General features: G+C 61.4%; 1 protein-coding gene across 3 annotated transcripts; it reads left to right on the top strand.

The window, feature by feature from the left end:
* Positions 1 to 8,990: 8,990 nt before the first annotated feature.
* Positions 8,991 to 22,134, top strand: ARFGAP1 (ADP ribosylation factor GTPase activating protein 1). Of its 3 annotated transcripts, XM_029221352.1 has the most exons (14): positions 8,996 to 9,141; positions 11,892 to 11,955; positions 12,148 to 12,257; positions 12,441 to 12,612; positions 13,021 to 13,121; positions 13,888 to 13,974; positions 14,451 to 14,547; positions 15,348 to 15,404; positions 16,505 to 16,537; positions 17,241 to 17,270; positions 17,971 to 18,027; positions 18,524 to 18,583; positions 19,126 to 19,202; positions 20,202 to 22,134. In XM_029221352.1, the coding sequence occupies exons 2-14, from the start codon at positions 11,896 to 11,898 to the stop codon at positions 20,545 to 20,547; spliced, it is 1,287 nt and encodes a 428-aa protein (XP_029077185.1). In that variant the 5' UTR covers positions 8,996 to 9,141; positions 11,892 to 11,895; the 3' UTR covers positions 20,548 to 22,134. The 3 variants fall into 3 exon arrangements, with proteins under 3 accessions (XP_029077183.1, XP_029077185.1, XP_029077184.1); XM_029221350.1 differs by lacking the exon at positions 17,241 to 17,270 and having other exon boundaries at positions 8,991 to 9,141; positions 20,202 to 22,130; XM_029221351.1 differs by lacking the exon at positions 8,996 to 9,141 and having other exon boundaries at positions 12,379 to 12,612; positions 20,202 to 22,133.
* The last annotated feature ends 505 nt before the right edge of the window (positions 22,135 to 22,639 follow it).

Genomic DNA, 22,639 nt, shown 5'->3' with positions numbered 1-22,639 from the left:
CCAGGATGCATGGGCCATGGCTGTCACCGCGCTGTCTGCAGACAGAAGCCAGACAAGCACCTGAAAAGAGAAAAGCCATTCAGAACCATGAGAGACCACTTCACACCCACCAGGATGGCTGGAATCCACAGACACAGCAAGTGCTGGCCAGGACTCAGAGAAACCAGAACGTGCACACACTGCTGGTAGCGGTGTAAAACGGTGCAGCCGCCGTGGAAAACAGTCTGGCAGGTCCTCAGAGGTTAAATATGAAGTTACCATGGGACCCAGCAATTCTACTCCTAGATATTTACCGCAAAGAAACCAAAATGTCCACACAAGTGTTTCAGCGGCATTGTTTATAAGGGCCCAGAGTGGAAACAACGCAGGCATCCCTGAATGGATGGATACATTTTAAAATGTGGTCCAGCCATACAATGGAGTGTAGCCAGCTAGATAACAAGGTATCTAGTTACTGATACCTGCTGTGCCGAGAACCAACGTTGAAAACCTTATGCGGGGGGCTTCCCTGGTGGCGCAGTGGTTGAGAGCCCGCCTGCCGATGCAGGGGACACGGGTTTGTGCCCTGGTCCGGGAAGATCCCCATGCCGCGGAGCGGCTGAGGCCATAACAGTGAGAGGCCCGTGTACTGCAAAAAAAAAAAAAAAAACATTATGCGGGTGAAATAAGTCGTTGCAGGCCAGCCACTCCTCTTCAAAGCTGTCGCCAGGTGGGGGTGGAATGGGGCTAGCCTCCCCTGCTGGCACCTCCTGGAGGCCTCCTGGGCATCACCCGCTCCAGAAGGACGGGTCCTGGCGGAGGGGTCGGGGGTCAACCAGAGCCACTCGGACACTGACCTGATGTGTGGAGCTCTGCACAGGGTCAATGGCGTCCATACACCTGGGGCATGCACGCTGGGTGGCCAGGAGGGAACCCCGGGCACAGAGCCACCCGTTGTACAGATGACAAGCCTATGACTCTCCCTAGGCCCCCTCTGCACTGTGAGACTTTACATAACACTGCACTTCATATTCCTCCTGGCAGAGGGCTACGGTTCTTGGAGGCTGAATGTTGCCAATTCTGCATTTTACATAGACCCCCAGATGGAACTCAGTGATCAGAGGCCCCCCTTGCCTGAGCCAGATCGGGGCAGCAGGAGACTGCAGTGCTATGTGAGTCATGAGCAGAGAACAGAGGTGGGCTATCTCCAGGCCCCCAGCAGGCCGTCCGAGGAGCTGGGGGACAGACGGCAGCCTGACACCTGGGCAACGCTGCCGGGTCACCAAGGTGAGGCCGGGAACGTCCACACTGCCCACAGCTGAGCACAGACAGCAAATCTGGAGGAAAGCCTGCCCCTGGGGTCTGCGGGCCGAGGTGGCACGGTCGGGGGGAGGTGCCCCTGGTTTCCAGGACGCTCTGAGGGTGGGACTGAGTCCCTGGGGGAGGAGCAGTCTCACCCAGAGAAGGCCTCCAGGCAATTTGCTGTGGCAGCTGTAAGTTTACTACAAACTGGGCGGGGGTGGGGTGGGGGGTGGGGGTGGAGCTTAAAACAGCAGAAGTTTATTCTCTCCCAGTTCTGGAGGCCAGAAGTCCAAACTCAAGGTGTCGGCAGGGTCACGTTCCCTCTGGAGGCTCCAGGGCGGGACCCATCCTTGAGCCCAGCTCTCGTGGCCCAGGCGTCCCTGGGCTTGTGGCCACGTCACTCACATCTCGGCCTCCATCTTCACACGGCCTTTTCCTCTGTCTGTCCCTCCTCTTCTGTCTCCTGTAAGGACACACTGCGGCCTCACCCAGGTAATCCAGGAGAATCTCATGCGAGATCCTTAATTCAATCCCTGCCGAGACCCTTTTCCCAAATAAGGTCCTGTTCACAGGTTCCAGGCAGTAGGGGTGTATCCTCCGGAGGCCACCATTCAGCACTACACTTGGAGAGGCCAGATTGAGGTTTTGGGGGGCCCCCTGCACCCCTCTGCCACCCCCATCCACCCTGCAGAGCTCAGCCATCCCTGTGGCAGAAACAACAGCCGGCCTCAGGGCCTGTGTGGGGTCAGCTCACAGCGGGGCTAGAGGAATTTCAGCTCTGTCAAAACCTCTTGCCTACTAGAGAATGGACTTGAGGATATGGGGAGGGGGAAGGGTAAGCTGTGACAAAGCGAGAGAGAGGCATGGACATATATACACTACCAAACGTAAGGTAGATAGCTAGTGGGAAGCAGCCGCATAGCACAGGGAGATCAGCTCGGTGCTTTGTGGCCGCCTGGAGGGGTGGGATAGGGAGGGTGGGAGGGAGGGAGACGCAAGAGGGAAGAGATATGGGAACATATGTATATGTATAACTGATTCACTTTGTTATAAAGCAGAAACTAACACACCATTGTAAAGCAATTATACTCCAATAAAGATGTTAAAAAGAAAAACAAAAAACCTCTTGCCGTCTCTGTTCACCCAGAGCGACGGAAACCGCCATGTGCACAGATGTTTTCAGACGAATTTGGGAGACATTTATAAGTATCAACAAACACTCCCGGAAAGATATTGGCTGAGCCCCAGAACTGCATGTGGGGGGGGCCTGACCCCTTAATCCGAACCAGATAAAAGGCACTGTGGGTCCTCTTCTTCCTTTGAAAGAGCAACAGAGCTGGACAGGCTTCAAAGGACAGAGAGCGGCCTCAGGCTCCCTGGGGTGCCTGACACAGGAGCAAACTCCCTCGGCCCAGGTGGAGGCCCCACGTGCAGACACCCCACTGGTTCTCCCAGACGGACCCCAGGCCCTGTGAGGGTGCCCGTCGTCGGGCTGGGGTACAGACGAGGCATTAAATCCAGGAGCCCTCCTGCGGGCCTTTGAGAGCTAGAAGCGCTGGGCGGGAGGAGACAGCTCGCTGCCGTGACCCAGACGCGGCCCAGGTATGTCTCTGGCCCGTCCACCGGCACGTCGGCCCGGGCCTCCTGAGACCCGGTCCAGGAGAGCCCAGAGGACACGTCCGCAGCTCTCACTGGGACCTCGTCATCACTCTCAGTGGTTCAGGGATTAAAGAGGAAAGCGGGGTAGCGGGGGAGTTGCTTAAATATTTGGCTCATTAAGCAAACTGGAAACAAAGGAGAAGGGAAGCTGGTCTGCAGGCCTGTGTGTGTCCTCTGCTGAGGTAAGCGGCTGCCCCCCCCCCCCCGCCTGGCTCTGCGTTCTTGCTCTCCCTCTGTCTCTGTCTCTCTCTCGATGGAGGGCTGGCATGGGGTACGATTCCCGAGTGGCAAAGGACCGCCCACATCAAGCCACGTTTACCGAGTCCGCAGGAAGGACTCCTGGGCTTTGGGAGCAAAGGGAACGGCAGGTGACAGACTCTTCCAGCCCTGCTGACACCCCCTCCGTCACTCCTGAAGGCTCTGCTTCTGTCTTCGCGCGGGTGGGGGTGGGGTGTGAAGTGACCAGGAGCCCAAAGTCCCTCCCGGGCCCAGAAGCCGCACCTCCTTTCATCTCCCTCGATGTCACGGGACCGTGGGGGAGGAGCGATGATGATCCCGCTTCACAGCTTCACAGAGGCTGAGGCTCCACCAGGTCCAGAGACCTGGCCGCCCGCAGCTCAAGGCGAGATTGGGTCCAGGTCTGGGTAAGTCCAGAGACGGAGCACAGGGGCAGGGGCTTTGGGAGTGGCAGCAGAGGGAGCCGGGGGCAGGATGGCAGCTCGGTGGCTCCCCTTGCCCTGTGATTTCTCAGCTGGCAGGTGCCTGGGAGGTAAGGATGAGGGATGCTGTGGGCCCCCCGGGGCCACCGGCTCTCAGGCCTCCTGGCTGACCAACCAGGAGCGCTCTCAGCCCAAAATGTGACTGGCTGCGCTTGCGGTCCTTCAAGACCTGATTTCCAACCGCCCGGCCCCCCCCCTCACCCTGCCTCCCCGTCGTGTTGGCCTTGGGGTCAGTGTGTCAGTGGCTGTTCCCAGTTGCCGCCCACCCCCTGGCCGGCCCTTCTCAACCTCCCCGTGGCGCCAGGTCCTGTGTCCACCTGAAACCCCTCTTCCCTCCTGCCTCCAGGCCAAGTTCCTGCCTCTCTGGAGAGACGATCTGCCTGTCCACCTCCACCCATTCCCTCCCTCCTTCTAGCAGCAGCTCCCTCAAAGAGAAGAGGAGACAGGCAGAGCCCCACCCAGGCCTCCCCAGTGTTCATACCACGCTGGCTGGGCTCATGCTGGGCCCCGGGGACACAGAGGGGAGCCACAAAATGCCCACCTCAACCTCGGCCACAAGGAGAGCTCACCTGACCTTCGGACTTCTGTTTGGGGTCCTTGCAGTCCTGGGAACCTTCCTCCCCTCTGGGGCTCCAGGGCTGGAGCTCGGGGCTTAGATGCCACAGATCAGCACATTCCATCCCCTTGGCCTGTTATTAGTTTAGAAGTGGACACATGACCCAAGCTAGTGAATCTTGGGGTTTTAGCTGGGATGTGAACAGGGAGCTTACAGCCTTAGGAGCTGCATTTTGGGACCTTCGGATGAAAATGGAACAGCAGAGCAAAGATACAGAGAGAAACCTGGTTCTCAGTGATACAGTTGAGCTGCTGGATCAAGCCTAACCTGAAAGCCAACTTACCACTGGACTTTTCACCACATGAGCCAATAACATCCCTTTGTTGTTTAAGCCATGTGGGGTTGGGTTTTCTGTCTCTAACAACCAGAATCTGGATAGGCATGGGAGGGGCTAAGGCAGGGGGTGTGTTGGTCTTCCTGTCATAGCCCCCGGGATCTGAGCCCTCAGGCCTGCAGTCTGAGAAGCTGGCCCTGTCTCAATACATTCCTGGCCGTGACTCGTTAGCCTGTGTGACCAAGTGTCATTCGGCACAGCTGCAAGTTCCTGGGTGTTTTAGGAGGAACGAGAGCTCTGGGTCAGGAGCAGTTGTGCTCCGTAGTGATGCACGGCCTCGTGAATTAGCAGGACCACATTCTGACATTCCTTCCATTTCCTTCATCCTGGGGCCCAGTTCTTCCTGTGCATCATTTAGAGGCAGCAACAGGGGTCGGATGGGTGGGCATCGCGGCACCCTCTGTGCGCCAGGGCCGGCATCGGGACCAACGCTGCCCGGCAGGGGCCCCTCCCTCTCTTCCTACCAGCGCCCAGCAAACAGTCGGCTCCATCCGCATCGCTGGGACAGAGCGAACGATCCTGACCTTGAGCCCTCCCGCTGGGAAACTGGGGCTGTTTCCATGTACCTGAGGCCCTGTCGGCCTCAAGGTGGGTCTAACTGCTCCCTGGAGCCCAGCGGGGGCCGGGTGGCATAGGCATATCCCCTTAAACACTGGGAGGAACAGCCCTGCCCCCGAGCTGAGCCCAATATGGGAGAGATTTCAAGAGGAGTTAAGAGTCCAGAGAGAGACCGAGGGCTCTGGTGACATCCATGGCCGGCGACCACCTCTCCAGGCAGCCCTGGAGCGCTGGCCAGTCAATGGGATTAGATAGTCATTTCAAGATGCCCCCAAGGTCCTGCCATGCCCCAGCCTCCTGGAGGCCCACAGAATGGCTGATCTTTAAATATAGGCAGCGAGACTTCCTGAGAGCCACCCTCCCAGGCAGGGAAGGAGCCTTGTCCTCACGGGGCCCCACATGGCCCCTCCTCAGCCCAGTTCCTGGTTTCAGGAACACAGACCTGTGGGCCATGCCCGGGGTGCGGGGCGGAGCAGTGCTCCTGGGGGCGAGGCGGACACAGCCCTGGCTTCATTTCTCCCCGCGCGCAGGAGCTCTGGACGAGCACTGCTGGGGTGCCTCCGGGGTCTGAGTAGCCTGGGCCCGCATCTGTGTGCTGCTGCCACTGGCCGGGGCCAGGGCGGCCTCTCTGACTCCAAGCTGCCGCCTCTGCCGCTGTGCAAAGCGGGTATGGCAGACCCTGCTTCTCTGGGAAGCCCTGTGGGCGGCGCCTCTTCTGGGCAGACCCCAAAGCCACACCTGTTGTCTCTGTGCGCGTGGGGGACTCAGTACAATGACCTTGAGCCTAACGAGCCTTAAGGCACAAACCACACATGCAATACCGTGCACACATGTATACACACACGCACCAATCACATGCACACACGTGCAAACCCAAACATGCTCACAGATGTGTACACTTACACACATGGCCCTCACCAGTCCTGGGTAGCCTCCGCTGTTTCTTTAGGCTCTGCCACCCCTGATGGCAGCTGGCTGGACCCCCGGGACCCGGCGGTGAGACCCTGACAGGGTCACGGTTGACCAGTGCTCACGGCCCAACCCAGTTTCTGCGTCACTTGCACATGTCTGGAATGAAACTGACCTCTGAGACTGGTGCTGGGTCAGATCAGAGGACACAACTGCGCCCCCAGTGGACGCTCGCCGCACACGCCCTTCTACTCTGAGGAAGATGTTACACAGGCTGGGTACCACCCTCGCCTCCACCACTTACTGCCTTTTCGACCTGGGGCAAATTGCTTACTTGTTCTGTGCCTCCGTTTCTTCACCTGAACAACAGATGCACATCAGGAAGAGCTGCGCTGCTGTGCAGTTTACACAGGATCTTCCTTATCGAGCCCAGGGCCTGACTTCAGACAAGCAGGCAGGAAGCGTGGGCCCCTGGCCTGGAAGGGGAATTGGGGTCCTCCTTTCACAGATGGGGAAATTGAGTCCAGGAGGCAGCAGCGCTGTGTCCCGGGTCCCACGGTGACTTCACGGGTGAACTTGTGTGGCCCAGGCCAGCCCCAGCCTTGCGCAGCCATTTACCCCGAGGTTTGCATATTGCTGCCCTCGTATTCCCTTCAGTTTTACTCATATCATATCGAGAGCTTCAGCAGCCCTGGGGAGGAAACCACAAAGATGATCACATTACTCTAACTGGAAATTAATGTACTGCCGGCAGGTCTAGAAGAAAAAGAAATTATCTAAATATTTCAGATGGGGTAATAAAACATTTCCGGTTTGCAGCTGCGTGTTCTGCTCCATTCACCACTTCAGTGCCCAGACTGATCCTCTGTTACTTGGTCACTGAGCCAGCCTTGAGATGGCAGAGAGAGGCAGGGGCACCACGGATGCTGTGAGGAGGCAGGCTTGCCCTGTCCTTGCAATGGCCACCTCCCTGCTCTTGGCCCTGGGGACGAGCGTAGCCCCAGGCCTCCAGAGCCTGGGGTGGAGTAGGGGTTGACCTTTTAGCTTTATGATCAGAAAACTGAAAGTTCAGCCTCTGCTCGTTGTCTGCACTAGCAGTGCCAAATGTTGGCTTCCGCTGTGCCCTTTCAGGGACCACCTTCCCTCTTCCTCTCCTCCCTTTCAACATCCTTCATAGCCCGCTTCCTCCAGGGAGCCCACGTGAGGAATCCAGCACGTGGCTCTCGCTCTCTGAACTTGTGGAACCCACACAGTCCCAGCCCCAGGGTCTCGTGCCGAAATCTACACTGTCTCACATTGTCCTTGTGTAGACCCTATGGGTGCCCCGTGCACATCACCTCAGTCCTCTTGTTTCTGTGATGCCAGTGGCTTCTCACTGCAAGCCCTGCTGGCTCCTTCCTGAGGGCTTCCCCTGGCTGCACGAGGTGCTCATGCTAAGCTGGGCACAGGGTGGGCTGGAAGGGCCAGGAAGCTAAGATAACCCTCCAGGGCACCTTTCAACCAGCAATGGAGGGAAATGCAAATGAGATAACCCAGCATACATGCCAGACACTGGAGCTCTCACACTGCTGGTGGGGTGTGAGATGGTACAGCCATTTTGGAAGACTGCTTCACAATTTCTTATGAGGTTCAACATACACCTCCCCGATCACCCAGCAACCTAACTTCTAGGTAATTATGCACAAGAAATGTTAAAATATACCCATGTGAATTTCGGGGCAGCTTTATTCACAATACCCAAGACTCAGAAATGACTCCACTGTCCAATATGTGAGTGGATAAACAAAGAGTTATATTCATTTAACGGAATAGTATTCAGCAATAAAAAGGAATGAAGTGCTGACATGCTATGACATGGATGAACCTTGAAAACATTATGCTAAGTGAAAGAAGCCATTCAGAAGAGTACTTATTGCATGATTCCATTTATATGAAGTTCTAGAACAGGTAAACTAAGAAATGGGGATAAAAGTAAGAACAGTGGTTGCCTGTGATGGAAATGTTCTATAATTGATCATGGTGGAGGTTACACTGCAGTATGCATTTCTCAAAACTCATTGAACGTAAATTGTTGAATGTAAATTATACCTCAGTAAAAACGTTCGTACTTGATCACTCCAAAAGTTCCATAGATCAATGAAGAATATGTGGAATACACATAAGAGCACAGAGTAAAAACAAAACCAAAAATCGCTTGCAGTTATACTCCCCAGAGATCATCACTCTGGACAGTTTTCTTTCTACAGTCATATTTCCCATATTTGGGATCCACACTGCTTTGCAGCCTGCTTGCAACGTCTCCAGCTGTCCTCCGTGCCCCCCCCTACCCTTCTCCACCTCAGACTGCACCGGTGGGCCTGGCCAGTGGGAGGCAAAATCGGGAGACCAGAGGGTGAGAGGCCAGAGAGGCCGGTATTTATTCCTGTGCCTTCTTCTACTAGGTCACCTTGGGCTGGTCATGCCCTCAACAAAAGATGACAGCTCCTCTTGGGCAGTGGCCCTGAGGACACTGCCCTTCCCGAGTCCGGGAACCCCTCCTTCCCTCTTTTCCTTGGAGTCTGCTGACGTCACAGCTCTGCTGCTCCAGCCCTGGGTTCCCGCAGAATTCCTGCGGTGCCCTAAACCCGCGCATACCCTGCTAACCAGCCCCCTTGTGAGTAAACGCCCATGAATCGTTCTAATTTGAGCAGGCCATCAGTTTCCCGTCTGATCCTGACGGCGCACCGCTGGTGAGCACGGCTGTCGGTCCCCAGGCTACCGCGGTCCCCGCTGGACTAGCAGCTCCGACACAGCAGCCCGGAGGAGGACGCGTCCCCATAGCTACGGGGTGAGGCAGCGCTTCCGGCCGAGCAGGCGAGGAGGAAGGCCCGCCCCCGCCGGCCCATCCCCGGCTTCCCGTGAGGCGTTGCGAGGCGCGACGTAGCCGGAAGCTGGTGGCGGTGGGGTGGGTGGTCGGCGGTCGTCCTCGGTGCGGTTCGCGGCGCGGCCGACCCCGGCCAGGACCCCGGCCCTGACCCTGGCCTGACCCGGCCCGACCCGGCGCGCAGGATCGAGCCCTCTGCCCGGTAAGCGCGCGGCCGAAGCCCCGAGGCCCCGGCTCCCCTCGGGCTGGTCCACTGCCCCTGCCGGCGGCCGCCTCCGCCCAGACCCCCACCCGCTCCGAGGCCGCTGTCCGCAGGACCTGGAAGCGCCCACCCCGCCCTCCCCCGGCCACCCCGGGGCTAGTCCACGGGCCCCCGGCCGTCCCCCCTCCTCTGGCCGCCCCCGCCTGGACCCACACGCCCCCGCAGCTCGCCCCCGGCCCTCAGCCTTCTTTCCTCTGAGGCTGTCACGGGCCGCTGCCCACCAACACCCCCTCCGTGGGGCGAGCCGGCCCTGCCCCGTCCCTTCCTTCGGCACCAGGAGCTGGTTTGGACACAGGGTCCCGTCGGGCCGGGTCTGAGCTTTGAAGGGGCTTCCACTCCTAAGAGGGAAGCGTCCTCCCCCTCGGTGTTGGAGAGGCCGGTCTAATCGGAAATGGCAGCCTCACCCTTGGTGGCCGTGGGTGATCGTCTTGGGGGAGGGAGAGGAAACCAAGAAGGGACTTTGGACTTCTCTGTCAGTGCCCGTGCGTTTAGGTAGAACTGTGCTCGTCTGCCCTGTTCAACAGCTTCGTCGCTGACCACCCACGTGAGAGTTAATTGTGTCGTTTAGTGCAGGCCTGAGGGTTCTGCCATCCTCTGTTTCTGTGCCAGGTGGGGCTGTGATAATGGCCCGGGGGATAATTAGCGTTTAAGTTGGCTTTGGCATCCCTTCCTGGGACCATACGCTGCAGAAGTTCAGAAGTGATGGTGTTTTAAGTGAGAAACAGTTGTTCTTCGGTGTAGGTGCTTCGGGGGCCTCAGGTGGTTTCTGGGGAAGATGAGCAGGATTTCTGCCTGTCGCCTGTGTAACAGCCCCAAGCGGTGTCCCTAAGTCATCCCTTTTCATCTCAGGCATTGAGGAAGTCCCAGCGTAAGGAACAGCGTTCTGCCGGCTGACAAGTGGCTTTTTCCTGTAAACTGAGAAGTGTTATTTGGTTCACCGTTTACTGAGGCCACGTTCACTTGCACAGAGCTGGGTTTGGTTTCAAGCATTAATGCAGGAGTTCTTAGATTATGTTTCAAGACAAACTATAGTTTTGAAAGTTAGGAAGTGTTTGTTTTTTAGGTATTAAAGTTAGCATTTCACAGAAGTAAAGGATTCTCACGTCCAAAAAAAGTTCCTTTTAAATCCGAGCCAAGTCATTTAGTTTTCACGTATTTCCTTTGCTGTACTTTTGCAGACACTCTCTCTGCCTTCTTTTACGCAGTTGGAAATTCAGGGCAGGCTCACCCGAGTTCTGACTTTTGTTTGCCTGGGTCCTGTTGGCCAGAACGGGAGCCTCTGGGCAGGCACAGTTCTCTGGAAAGAGCTCCCAGGGGCCACCCATTTCTGCCTTCGCCCTGTGGGTGACGAGCTCAGCGTGAGGACAGGATCCCGCCTGGATGGATCGGGCCGGGTGCTGGGTGCTGGGCAGGATTGTGGGTTCAGGTGTTTGCCTTTGAGACCGTGATGCACAGCACAGAGAAATACAGAGCAGAAAGGCGCCTCCGGCGAGCCCTTGGCTTTGTTTCCCTCAGTTACAGAAAGCAGACATTTGTCTCCTAACCTCAGAAGTGGGCGTTGTGGGCGTTAGGCATCCTGGGGCTCAGGATTCAGGAGGCCTGGGTGTGGGGAGAGGCAGGGTCCCCTTGGGGAGTAACCGAAGGTGACTGCTGCTCATGGGACTTTCACGCTAAAGCATTGGCAGGGAAGCTGGTTGGAGCAGTCCCTCACAGATGGTGGGGTGCAGGGTCGGAGGCTGGAGACACCGCCAGCAGCCCAGGTGTGTGGCTCTGTCCCTTAAGCGGCCTGTGTGTCCTGAGAGGACGCATGCTGCCGGGGGAGCTGGAGGGACAGCCTGCAGGTCCTGGTCACGAGGGAAGGGCCAGCCTGAGACTCAGGCTGGGCATCCATGGGGTTACTTTACTGCCGACACCACCCTGGGCTCCCTCCCCATCCCCCGCCTGAAACTTACCGGGCCACCACTTGAGCTTGAACTTTGCCAAAGCTAGGAGGTCTATAAAGAAGTAAATGGGTTTTCTCTTCGGCTCAGGCTGTGTGGCTGCTGTTCCCCGGCAGTGTCCCCCCGAGATGCGGTGGCAGGTCTGCTGGTCCATAGGCCCCTGTCCTTGCCCTGCTGTGGCCATGCTGTCTGTCACTTCCATCCTTCAGATGGTCCCTGGGAGGCCAGCTTCTTCCTGTGTCAGTCGGGGCCACTGCTTCCGCCCCAGGCCAGGAGCCTCCCTGCACTGGTAGAAGGTAGAGGGGCTGCGGGGGCCGAGAATGTGGGGCTCCCTGGCTTCGGATACTGTCAGCCCAAGTCTGATGTGTCGCCCTGAAAAGGGGAAATGAGATTTAACAGCCAGTCTGAGCACGTTTTGTGAAGACCACCCCTTGCTGTGAACTTCACCAGAAGACGGGTGTTTTTATAAATCGTGTGGTCTTGATGGTACATGATGAGCAGCCTCCGGTAATTGCGCATCGCCCCTAATAATCACGCTGTGGTTGGCCCGGGAGCGTCCAGACTGATCTCGGCTTTCCTTAGCACGTGGAGAGCAGGTTCCTGCAGTAAGTAGCCCTGTTCCCCTGTAGCTTCCAAGCAGCTTCACGGAATTTCTTGAAGTCATACTTTGTAGTGTGTTTGCACCAAAGGTTGATCTTCTTGTGAAGTGACCTATTTGGAAGTTGAAAAGTTTGTTTTTCTCTTTCACAGCGCCATGGCCAGCCCGAGAACTAGGAAAGTTCTTAAGGAAATTAGGGTGCAAGATGAAAACAACGTAAGTGTCCGCTTTTCCTTGACACTTGGCTTAGGTTTTGGGGTCCTCTCAGAGTTGCTCGTGGCCTCAGAGTCCTCCCTCCCTGTCACCGTTGGCCTCCCAGCCAGCCTCCCTCTGCCCCCTCTGGGGGCCCCCCATTGGGTCCCCGGGCCCCGCCCCGCCCCGGGTGAGTCGCCGGGACGCTCTTCGCAGGTGTGTTTTGAGTGCGGCGCCTTCAACCCTCAGTGGGTGAGCGTGACCTACGGCATCTGGATCTGCCTGGAGTGCTCGGGGAAGCACCGCGGGCTCGGGGTGCACCTCAGGTCAGTGCCCTCTGCTCCTGGGCTGCCGCCTGGCGGGTGACGGGAAGGTGAGGGCCACCCCCAGGCCAGCTCCTACCCGCTCCGGCGCTCTGGCACAGGAGGTGCACGTGTCTAATTCCAGACTGTTTGGGGTGGGCTCTTGGATGCTGGTACTGGTGGCGAGGTCGGCCCTCTGGTGTGTAGCTTTGTCCGGTCCGTCACTATGGACAAGTGGAAGGACGTGGAGCTGGAGAAGATGAAGGCCGGCGGGAACGCTAAATTCCGGGAGTTCCTGGAGTGTCAAGAGGTCTATGACCCCTGCTGGTCCCTGCAGGAGAAGTACAACAGCAAGGCCGCCGCCCTCTTCAGGGACAAGGTGAGCACAGGCCGCCCGGCCGTGTGCAGGCTGCTCCAGCCATCGGCTGCTGGAGTGGTTCCAGGGGCTGAGATCTCCTGTGGGTTCTGACACGACACGGAGGCCATGTGCAGTCCACACACAGACAGGACGTGTGGCCCCAGCTCGCCCCACCCAAGGAGAAGCAGGTGGCCTGTGATTAGGAGGGCTGAGCCCTCCTCGCAGCCTCTGGGGAGCGCTGCATCCATTCAGGGGGTGCAGAGGGGGCCCGGGCGCCACACCGACCAAGAGCTTGCTCACTCTGCCCATGGTGAGAGCCAGTCTCAGTGTCGGCACCCGCAGAGCCCTGGCCCGTGGCAGCTGAGCCCGAGGGGCTGTGTGCGGGGCAGGCGGCATCCATGCTGCCTGACGCCCTGGCTCCCTCTGCAGGTGGCCACTCTGGCCGAAGGCAGAGAATGGTCTCTGGAGTCATCGCCCGCCCAGAACTGGACCCCACCTCAGCCCAAGACGCTGCCGTCCTCTGCCCACCGGTAGCTACTCGTCTGGCCTGTGGGCCGGGCTCTGGGCTGGGTTTGCCCGGCTCTGACCTTAACTGTGGCTCAGGGTCCCTGTGCTGTTGTGGTAACAGCTCCAGTTGTGAGCTGTTTCTGAAAGTCAGTGGGAAAAACAACTTTTTAAGTTACAATTCAAACTTTTAGTAGAAATTCAACCGGTAAAGGTACGTCTGAAGTAGAAGCACCATTCCCCATTCCTCAGATCTGTGCCCACAGCACACGGCATCTCTGTAGGACCCAGTCTGGCTGCTGTTTATGTCTCCTGTCCTGCCTGAGGGCTGCCCACGTCCCCAGGGTGACCCATCCCCCTGGCGGGCATCCTGTGTCCTCTCGTGGGTTGGAGGCTGGTGTTCCGGGGTGACTGGTCTCAGAGAGAGCTCCCTGTTGACGCCAGGGGTGCCCAGCGGCCCTCCCCTCCGCCTCCCCCTTGTGTGGCGAGATTCCGGTCGGAAGGGCTCCAGATTCCTGCCGAGCGCTTGCTTTGGCCTCGACCCCTGCGGCCTCCCTGCAGGCATGGGCAGGCGTGGAGCTGCTGTGCCCCCCACCCTGGGCTGCAGCACCTCCCCCTGCTTCTTGCCGGCTTCAGCCGCTGAGCCTAAGCCTGAGCCGCCCTCTGCTCCAAGCTTTGGAGGAGCCAGGTGTGAGCAGGTGGGCGTGACGGCACCTCCCAGAGACCCCCGTGATCCTGTGGGCGTGTGCCCACCCCATGTCGGCCTCTCTGACCTCTGACCCTCCATTGCAGAGCCTCTGGCCAGCTGCAGAACTCCACCGCCTCCGCGGACAAGGCTTTTGAAGACTGGCTGAACGATGACCTTGGCTCCTATCAAGGGTAAGGCCTCCGGAGGGCTTGGGGGAGCTGGGGGAGGCCCAGGCAGACCTGGGGCCCCCGGGAATTTGGCCCCTGCGAGGGTCGGGGGAGGCTGCTGCCCACATATGCAGGGGGTGCAGAATCGGCAGGCCTCCCGGGGTGCTGCCTGGCAGCCCAGGTTCGGGTGGGGAGCTTGAGTGGAGAGAAAACCGCGGCTCAGAATGCTTGGGAGCAGAAAGGACGTGCTTCCTTCCTGGAACCTGCCTGACCTGTGGTCGAGCCTGTCCCACTCCCTGCAGTGACCGGCTGTCGCTTTGGGTCTCGCCAGGTCCTCTGGCAGGCGCAGCAGGAGGGCCTCGTCCCACCAACAGAGGAGAGCCTGACCCCACACTGGGGTGTGGGAGCCGCACGTCCTCCGGGGTGCCCGTCCCGGGTCTGGGCACGTCCGCACCCCCAGCTGTCGGGAGCAGCAGGGCTGTTGCTTGTGTCCCCGCCAGGGCCCAGGAGAACCGCTACGTGGGGTTTGGGAACACGGTACCGCCTCCGAAGAGGGAAGACGACTTCCTCAACAGCGCCATGTCGTCCCTGTACTCGGTGAGGACGCCCATCCTGGCTGTCCCCCGCTCCCCAGGGGCCTCCCGGCGCCTGGCCGTCCTGGGATCCCGCGCTGGCCCGTCTCACAGAGACCCCCCTCCCTTTCCTTCACTGACGTCTCTTCTTAAAGCGCCGCTTATGGTGTTTAATCCCACGCGTGTTTTGTCGTTCGTTTACTTTGGCTACAAAACACGTCCCTCAGATTTAGCAAGGCTCGTTTCCTCTGAGTGGAGCCCGCCTGGCCGCCCGCTCCTGGCAGAGCCTCCCAAGCATGTGGGTTCTGGGCCAGGGCTGCCCCAGGGAAGAAAGGGGCCGTCGGCCTGGCACGCCGTGCAGGAGCCTGTTCTCCAGAAGCGCCTCCCAGGCTGTAGTGTGTGTGTCTCCGTGTCACCCCGCCCCGCCATGGGGAAGAGGCCGCACGCACTTGTCTTCTCAGTTCCTCGCGAGGGTCCCTCCGCGTCTCCTCAGATGGAACAGGCCGAGTTGGGATTTAAATGAAGAGTTTCTATTTCCAAATTGCTTTCATCTATCTTGGAGGCTTAGGGGAAACAACCTTGGACTTAGAGGAAGGAGGTCAGCTTTCAGTGCCCCCAGCGCCCCGTGGTCTGTCTGGAGGGGCAGCGGGGCGCTTCGGGGGAAGGCATGTCTCCAGGGAGCCGGGCCAGGAGCTGCTTCTGGGGCCCTGGCTGTGTCCTTCCCACAGAACGTGGGTGCGAGGCGGCCGGCGCGTGTCTGAGGAGCACTCCCCTTGGTGGCCACGTGTGGAGCCACCATGTGGCTTCTGTGTCACTTCCTTTCAGGGCTGGAGCAGTTTTGCCACTGGAGCAAGCAGGTTTGCCTCAGCAGCGAAGGAGGGTGTAAGTAGCCTGTCCCGTCATGCGGCCACGCAGGCCAGGTGGCTCTGGGAGGCCAGGGGGTCCTGACGGGGCTCAGGCCGCACGTCCATCTGCCCTGAGGGGGTTTCGGTGAGCAGCCTCTCGCCCTGGCGAATCCTCCAGGCCCCACGGACGTTCTTTGTTGTGACGGTTGGTGGTGTACCGGGCAGAGCGGAGCTGCCTGCAGGGGCTGGGCTGGCTCCAGAAGGCGGGTGCCGGCGGGGCGTCAGGGTGACCCAGGCTTCCCTGCCTCCCCCTCCCCCGGCCCAAGCAAAGCCTGGAGTTTCTGCTGCTGGGTCTCCAGGGTATAGACAGCCTGAGTTTCCTCTTGCCCTCGCCTGCTCCTGGGCTTGAGGCAACGCAGGATTTGGGGGTTTTGTCAGGACAGGCAGCTGGGCCGTGGGCACGTGCTCGGCTCCTGGCAGTGACTGGGTGGAGGCCAGGCAGGAGGGGCCAGGCCAGAGGCGTGTGCGAGGGTACGGGCCTGGTGAGGAGACCGTGCCGTGGCAGGGACAGGAACGCCCGGAGCAGGGACGGGAGGCCGCCTGGCAGGCTGACCCAGAGCACACGGGCCCTGGAGAGGCCAGGACGGGAGTTTCTGAGGGCCAGAGCCTGGGGAGGAGCCTGCCACGTGGCCTCTGCTGATTCTCTCCGGGGCTTTGCGGGGCTGCGGTGGGGATCCAGGCCTTTCCCTCTTTGCTTATGAGAGCGGCCGGGGTGCTGGGCAGAGGTGAGAGGTGTGACCAGACCGCGCTCGGCAGCGAGGGGGAGAGCTCGCTGGAGAGGGACCTGCCCCACCTGTGGGCCCGTGGGCGGCCTGTGCGCCCTGCATTCCAGAGCAGGGAGGTCGGCGTCAGCCCTGCTCCCTCATCCTGGCTGCCCCTCCCCTGACGGCCTTCCTCCAGGGGAAGCTGGTGTGGTGGGCAGCTTTGCAGGGCCCCTTAGAGCTGCTGTGGGGTGAGCACCAGTGCCTCGCAGCCGTCAGGAGACCAGCACGGGTGTCTGGGCCCCAAGGACGTGCAGCCCTGGTGGCCAGCGTCAGGCAGCTGACCAGAAAGCCCTCTCTCTGTGTTTCCTTTCAGGCGACAAAGTTTGGATCCCAGGCAAGTCAAAAGGTAACAAAGGAAGCCTCTGCATTCGTGCTCTCAAGGGTTCTAGGCTGGTCGCACGCTTCGTGCCTCGCGCTCAGGGGAAGGGCGCTTCCGCGGGCAACTCGGGCACTGACAGGCCCGTGCGTGCGTTCGCCTCCCAGGCTCACATGTCCACGTGTCACTTTGGGCGCCTGCGGGTTAGCAGGTGGAGGAGGCTTAGATCCTGCCCCTTCCCTGGTAGGCGGGCAGCCATAGGCCCCTGTGCCCTTGGCCTCGTGGGGAAGGAGGCTCTGTGCCATGTCTGGGCAACCGCACACGGGAGGCCCAGCGCCCCCCAGGGGACCGGGGTCTGCATCCTGTGGCAGCAGCGTGCCTCTGTCCCTGGTTAGCGCCCTCCCTTCTCGTGGGCGGCATCTCGGGCCCTGGTGTTCGTGTTTTTCTCACACCTTGGCTGGCAGCCCCGGTGGTCCCGGCGTGGTGCCAGGCCGTCCAAGGAGCCTCTGGGGCCACGCGGGCCCCCTCACGGCCCAAGGGCTGATCTCTTTGAGCCCCCATCTCGACTCCCTAACTGCTCACTCCTACCATGCTGGAAAGCTCCCAGGTGGGAGGTGCCAGGTCTAGAGAGCGTGCGGCGCCCACGGGACCATGTCCTGGTTGTTGCCAAACACCGCTCCCACCGCCTCGCTCTCTCTCCCACCCCCCGTCTCCCCATGCTGTCTGGGTGAAGTTCTGGGGTTCCAAGCAGCAGCCAGAGCTGGTAAGGCCGCGTCCATGCTCGTGCACGCCCCCCCCCCGCCGCGTGTCTGGCGCGTGCCCCGCTCTGAGGTGTCTGCGCCGCGGCTGCATGTTGGTGCTCCCTGTCTTCACGCTCAGAGCTGCTCCCCAGCCCGACGGGCTCCCGCGTGGCCCATCCACGGTGCTCGGGCGTCCACGTCTCGGGCAGGAGGCGCGGGATCCGGAACCTGAGGCTGCTGCTGCAGCGGTGCTGGGGAGTCCTATGCCAGTGGCGAGGGCCCCGCTCCGTGGTTGCCTCCCCTCTGTCCTGCCTGCCCCCCACCTGAGCTGCTGGCCTGGGCTCGCTCCCCAGCTCCATCCCCTTCTGTCCGAACTCCCGCAGGGCCCCTGGAGGGCAGGTGGGGCTTGGGATCCACCCGTTTGTGTCGGGGGGATGCCAGGGGCTGTTCTCCTGGGATGGATCCTGTGGGCTCCGACGGGAAGAGCCTGACGGTGGCCACCGGATGGGGTGGGCTTCCAAGAGCTGGCTGCTGTCCGAGCCCCTTCCCAGAGTGCGTAGGCCAGGGGCAGCGGTCTCCAGCCTCCGCGACAGCATGGAGCATCGGGTGCTGGCGGGCTGCTCGCCGTCTGCAGCCTCCCCTCCGCGGGCAGGGCTCGCAGTCCTGGGGTGAACGTGCTGCCACGTACACGGCTTTTTCTCATCGCATCTGTCCTTCCAACAGGCATCAGAGTTGGGCCACAGTCTGAACGAGAGTGTCCTCAAACCTGCCCAGGAGAAGGTAACGCGGGGACTCCGGTACTCGGCTGCGTGCGTCTCCCGTGGGCCTCATTCGGGGGGCAGTGGTGCTGGGAGGCGCTGTTCGGGCTTCAGACTCCCGTGCTCACTCCCCGTGTCCTCACGCGTGCGTTGTGCCTATGGCTCTCGTCCCCCAGCCCAGCAAGGCCTGGCCTTGTACTCTGCTCCCGCGTGGCTGTGTGTGTGCCCGGCCCCTCACCCCGGAGGAGGCCAAGGCGGCGAGAGAAGCTCCCGGGGGAGGGGGGCGTGCGGTTTGCGGCCAGCGCCAGCCTGTGCTCGGGAGACCACCGGGGGAGGGTCCGAGCGAGACCAGCCCGGGCTGCGGGGTGGTCGGCTTGCTCCTCGCCCTCACTTCTGGGGAGGGGGCGACGCGGCGTGGAGACAGGTCCCCTGACAGGTGTCGGTGGGCGTTGTCCTTTGTCAGTAATGGGCAGCAGGGCATCTGCCTCGGCTATGACGATGCTGTTTCGATCCACCAGGTGAAGGAGGGAAAGATTTTTGATGATGTTTCCAGTGGGTTCTCTGAGTTGGCGGCCAAGGTAGGGAAGCCCCGCCTGACAGACGGGCTCGGCTGAAAGCGTCTCCATATTCCAAGGAGCCCGGAACCGCGAGCAGCAAGGGCCGGGCGCTTCATGCCCCGTATGGCTTCTTGGCCCGAGGGGCCTGTAGGACGTGAGGAGGGTCAGGTAGACGCTCCGGTGCCGACAGCCTGAGGAATATGGAAACGGCTTGACGGGCACCCGTCACAGCCACTAACCTGTTGCTTCTCTTCTTTCTGCCCTTGTCTTGCTGCTGCCGACCTCCCCTGGTGAGTGCGCTGGGGGCGGCCGCCTTCTCTGCCTTAGCGCCGCTGGGGGCGGGGAGGGGCGGGTTGGCGTTTGTCCTGCTTCCCACCCAGGAGCTTCTCCGCTGAGCTCCTGGGGCCACAGCCTCTGCGTCCACACAGCGGGCATCCCACCGTCCCCAGCGCCGGGGCGAACCGCCCGAGCCCCGTGGTGTCGCCGTGTTCCTAAACTTCACCCAGGTCTCAACTCTGCACTTGGCGTCAGAGCCCAGGCTGAGCGCCTACGTCTCCTTCCAGGTCCAGGGAGTCGGTAGCAGGGGCTGGAGGGATGTCACCACCTTTTTTTCTGGGAGAGCGGAGGACCCGTTGGACAGGTATACTGGCCCCCCTTCCTGAAGTGGGCCCCCTTCCGTGTGGCATTCTCCCCTGGGGTCTCTGGGAGGCAGGTGTGTCTCCCCCAGGGGCTCAGGGCTCACAGTGCAGAAACCCCTGGAGTCCTGGGGGTGCAGAGAGGCATGTCGGCCCCCTGACCTCTCGCTGTGAAGCCCTGCCTTCGACCTCGTGGGAGCTGCCACCGTCCAGGGCTGGGGAGGGAGAGTCTCAGCCTCGCCTCTGTGGGACAGGCTGAGGGAGAGGGGGTGCGGCTGGGCTCTGACCCCCCTCCCAGGACTCCGGAGCATTCAGGGCTCCCGCCCGGGCCTTTCTGCTGCGAGCCCAGACTGGGCAGCCTTCTCCTTCTCTGACCCCAGGTGGGACCCTGGGGATCTGGTGGGGGGATGGATGGTCTCAGGCCAGGCCCGGAGCAGCGGCCACTCCGGCCGTGGCGCGTGCTGTCCTGTCCGTCTGCCCGAGGCCTGGGCGTGTTTCCCATGCTCGCGGACGGGATGCCTCAGCGCTTCCCCCTCTGCGTGCTGTCCGCTGTGCTCAGCGGTGTGACTGTGGTTTGAGGGACTGAGGGACTCCACAGTGCAGAGAAGGGTCTGGGTTTTTTTCCCCCTTAATCGTTGCAGGAAACCAGCGCTTTACGTTTTCCTTCAAAACATCCTGCGTTTGGGTGGGACTGGTGGAGAGTGGGCTCTGGTGGCAGGAGGCCTGAGTCCCTCCCACAGGTTCCACGGCCTCAGCTCTGTGGCGGAGCCGCCCTGAGGCTGGGTTTCCTCTGCCCTAGATCGAGAACAGTGGCTCTGGGACCCTGAGTGGCACTGGCTGAGTGCCCTGGTTGGGGGTGGGGCTCTGGCTGGGGGCTTGGACTCGGCCTTGACCCCCGTTCTCTGGGGAGGAGCCTGGGGAATACCAGGCGGCTCAGGGCCACAACGGCAACCTTCTGGACCTCCTGGTTCTGGGAGCCGCTCAGAGACCACTCTCTGTCCCAGAGCCCCGGAGGGCCGGAGCTGTCAGAACAGCAGCGGGGACAGCTCCCACGGCACCACCGACCGGAACTTCTGGGAGGCCTTCGGGAGCAGTGACCCTGCTGGGGCCCACAGGTCCCCAAGCGGCAACAGCTGGACGTGTGCAGACCCCTCAGCCGACAAGAGGAGCTCGGATGGCTGGGACGTGTGGGGCTCGGGCCCCGCGTCTGCGTCCAGCAACGGGGGTGGCGACATTGGTGGTGGGGAGGCCTGGGGGGCTGGGGTGGAGGCCAGGGCCAGGGCCAGGGCTGTCAAGGAGGCGGCACCGCCGGCCGCCGTGGACGACGGCTGGGACAACCAGGACTGGTAGGGCGCAGCGGCCGCACCGCCGCCTTGCTCCTTTCCACCCAGGAAGTGCCGGCCGCGTGGGAGGACAGCCTCGGCCGGGACCCCAGGGGCGTGTGCCTCCCTGTCCCGGCTCTCCTGGGGCCCCGGGCCGGGCGCTGTCGCAGGAAGTGCTCCCTGCTGCTGCGGGGGCCACCCACACCCAGCCACCACCCCCAGTGCGCTCGGTAATAAACGCCCTCCCCAGCGGCGCACGCGGCTGCCCAGTGACCGTGACAGGCCTGTCTCCTTGAAGCCACTTTCACTTCTCGGTCGCTCTTGTTCTCGCTTCCTCTGGAAGAAACTGCCTAGCGTTTGAGAGTCGCCACCTGCCCCCTGCCCTTCGCTCCCCAGTCCGTCTCTGCACCAGTGCTGGCCTACGTCCGCCCGGCCCGAGCACCGCCTGCCTGGCCTTGCCGTCACCCTAGAGCCCGTCATTAGCTCGGGGGGGTCGTGCAGCGGTGCCCTGGCACCCCGGCCTTCCTCGCGGCCCCTCTTCCAGCCTCCTTGCACTGTGATTTGGATCTCACTGTCGCCCAAGCCCACTCGACTTTGATGGCTGTGTGCCGGCCACCCCGTTCTTACGGTCCGGCGCTGACGACCACGTGACACGACGCCGTGCTCGGTCCTCTGTCCCCGCACTTGTTTTTGCCGGCCCTCAGGCCGTTCAGCCAGGCTTCCCCCAGGCCTCCTGTGTGATTTGTGTGCAACGTCCCTGCTCCCTGCCCCGCGGGAAGGGCCGTCCCCGTGTGGACAGCCAGATTGCAGTGGCTCACGTGGCAGGTCTGCAGCACGGCCACCCACACTTCTCCCCAAGGAAGACGCCCAGTGGCCAGCACCGGTGCCTTTAGCTGACCCGCGGGTCTCAGTCACTGAACCAGTAGTCTGCCACGCTCAGACCCAGGTCAGCCCGAGAGCCAGGGCCAAACATGGTCTGCCAGCCCGGGTCCAAGAGGCACTCAGGAGGGCCAGGTGTGAGGCGTGGGTCCTCACCAGGGCTGGTGGGCTGCACTGCAGGCGGCCCTCAGGTCAGCACCGGGCCGGACAAGGGGGTGCAGTCTGTCCTGACACTCTTGTTTCCACGCTGGAACCCCAGCCTGTTGGGATCGGGACTCCGGGATCCTGCCCCGGCCCTGAAGGCTTCGGGGGCACTTCGTTCCTGTCGATTCTGGTCCAGGAGGCCCTGCCCTGGAGGCCGTGTTCAGCTGGAGTAAGTCGCCCTCTGCCCGGGAGCCCCCCGCGCTGATACGCATGGCCCTGAGGCGCACTGGTCTGAGATGTGCTCTGCTCTCAGGCATCACGTCAGGACACTAGGTGGGTGGCCTGAGACCCCTCACGGGCAAAGGACGGGCGCCCCTGCCGTTCTGCAGTTCTGTTCGCTGGGCCAGGACAGTGCCAGGCCCTCTCCTCCTGGCTGGGTTGGCAGTGAGGGCCTGAGCATCCGATCCAGCTCCCTTGCCACACGCGGGGGCATCTGCGCGGCACCCTCGTTTGGGGGAGAGGGCAGTTCTGTAAGGACAGTCCGGCGCTCCCCTGGCCCTGGGTAGACTTGGGGCTGCCAGCCGGCGGTCAGCCAGCCTGCGTCATCCTGAAACTGCCTGACCGAGGGCACCTGTGGCCGCCACGTGGGGCCGACTGGAGGCTCCGGGCTGGAGCTGTGTCTTCCGGGTGGCTCTGTGCTGTCCTGTCCCAGAGCAGCGCTGTGGGCAGGGGGGCCCCGGGGTGAAGGCAGTCGGGTCTGAGTGGGGAGGCGGGTTAGGCAGCCAGGGCGCCGTGTAGGGCGGTCCTGGGTCCTGTTCTCAGCTGAGCCCCGGTCGTGCTGAACACACGGGGCCTCTGCCTCTCCGGACAACATACCCGTCAGCCGTGAACCTGCCCTCGGCCCCCTGGCCGCTGCGTGCTGTCCTCCCCAGATTCCGGCTCCAGGAGGCCAGGCCAATCCACCAGCTGAGGCCTGGCCAGCCTCTGTCACCTGTTTGCCCCAGACCTCCTGGCCAAGACACCACGACTGACCAGCAGACACCTAAAGGCAGCCCTTGCCCAGCTTAGTTAGCTTCCTTTTCCAGAGTTTTCGCAGG

Source organism: Monodon monoceros, unplaced genomic scaffold, assembly GCF_005190385.1.
Source record: "Monodon monoceros isolate NGI ecotype Baffin Bay Population unplaced genomic scaffold, NGI_Narwhal_1 Super_Scaffold_13, whole genome shotgun sequence".
Classification (NCBI taxonomy): Eukaryota; Metazoa; Chordata; class Mammalia; order Artiodactyla; family Monodontidae; genus Monodon; species Monodon monoceros.
Note: the sequence above shows the minus strand (reverse complement) of the source record. Positions and strands in the feature narration are given on the sequence as shown.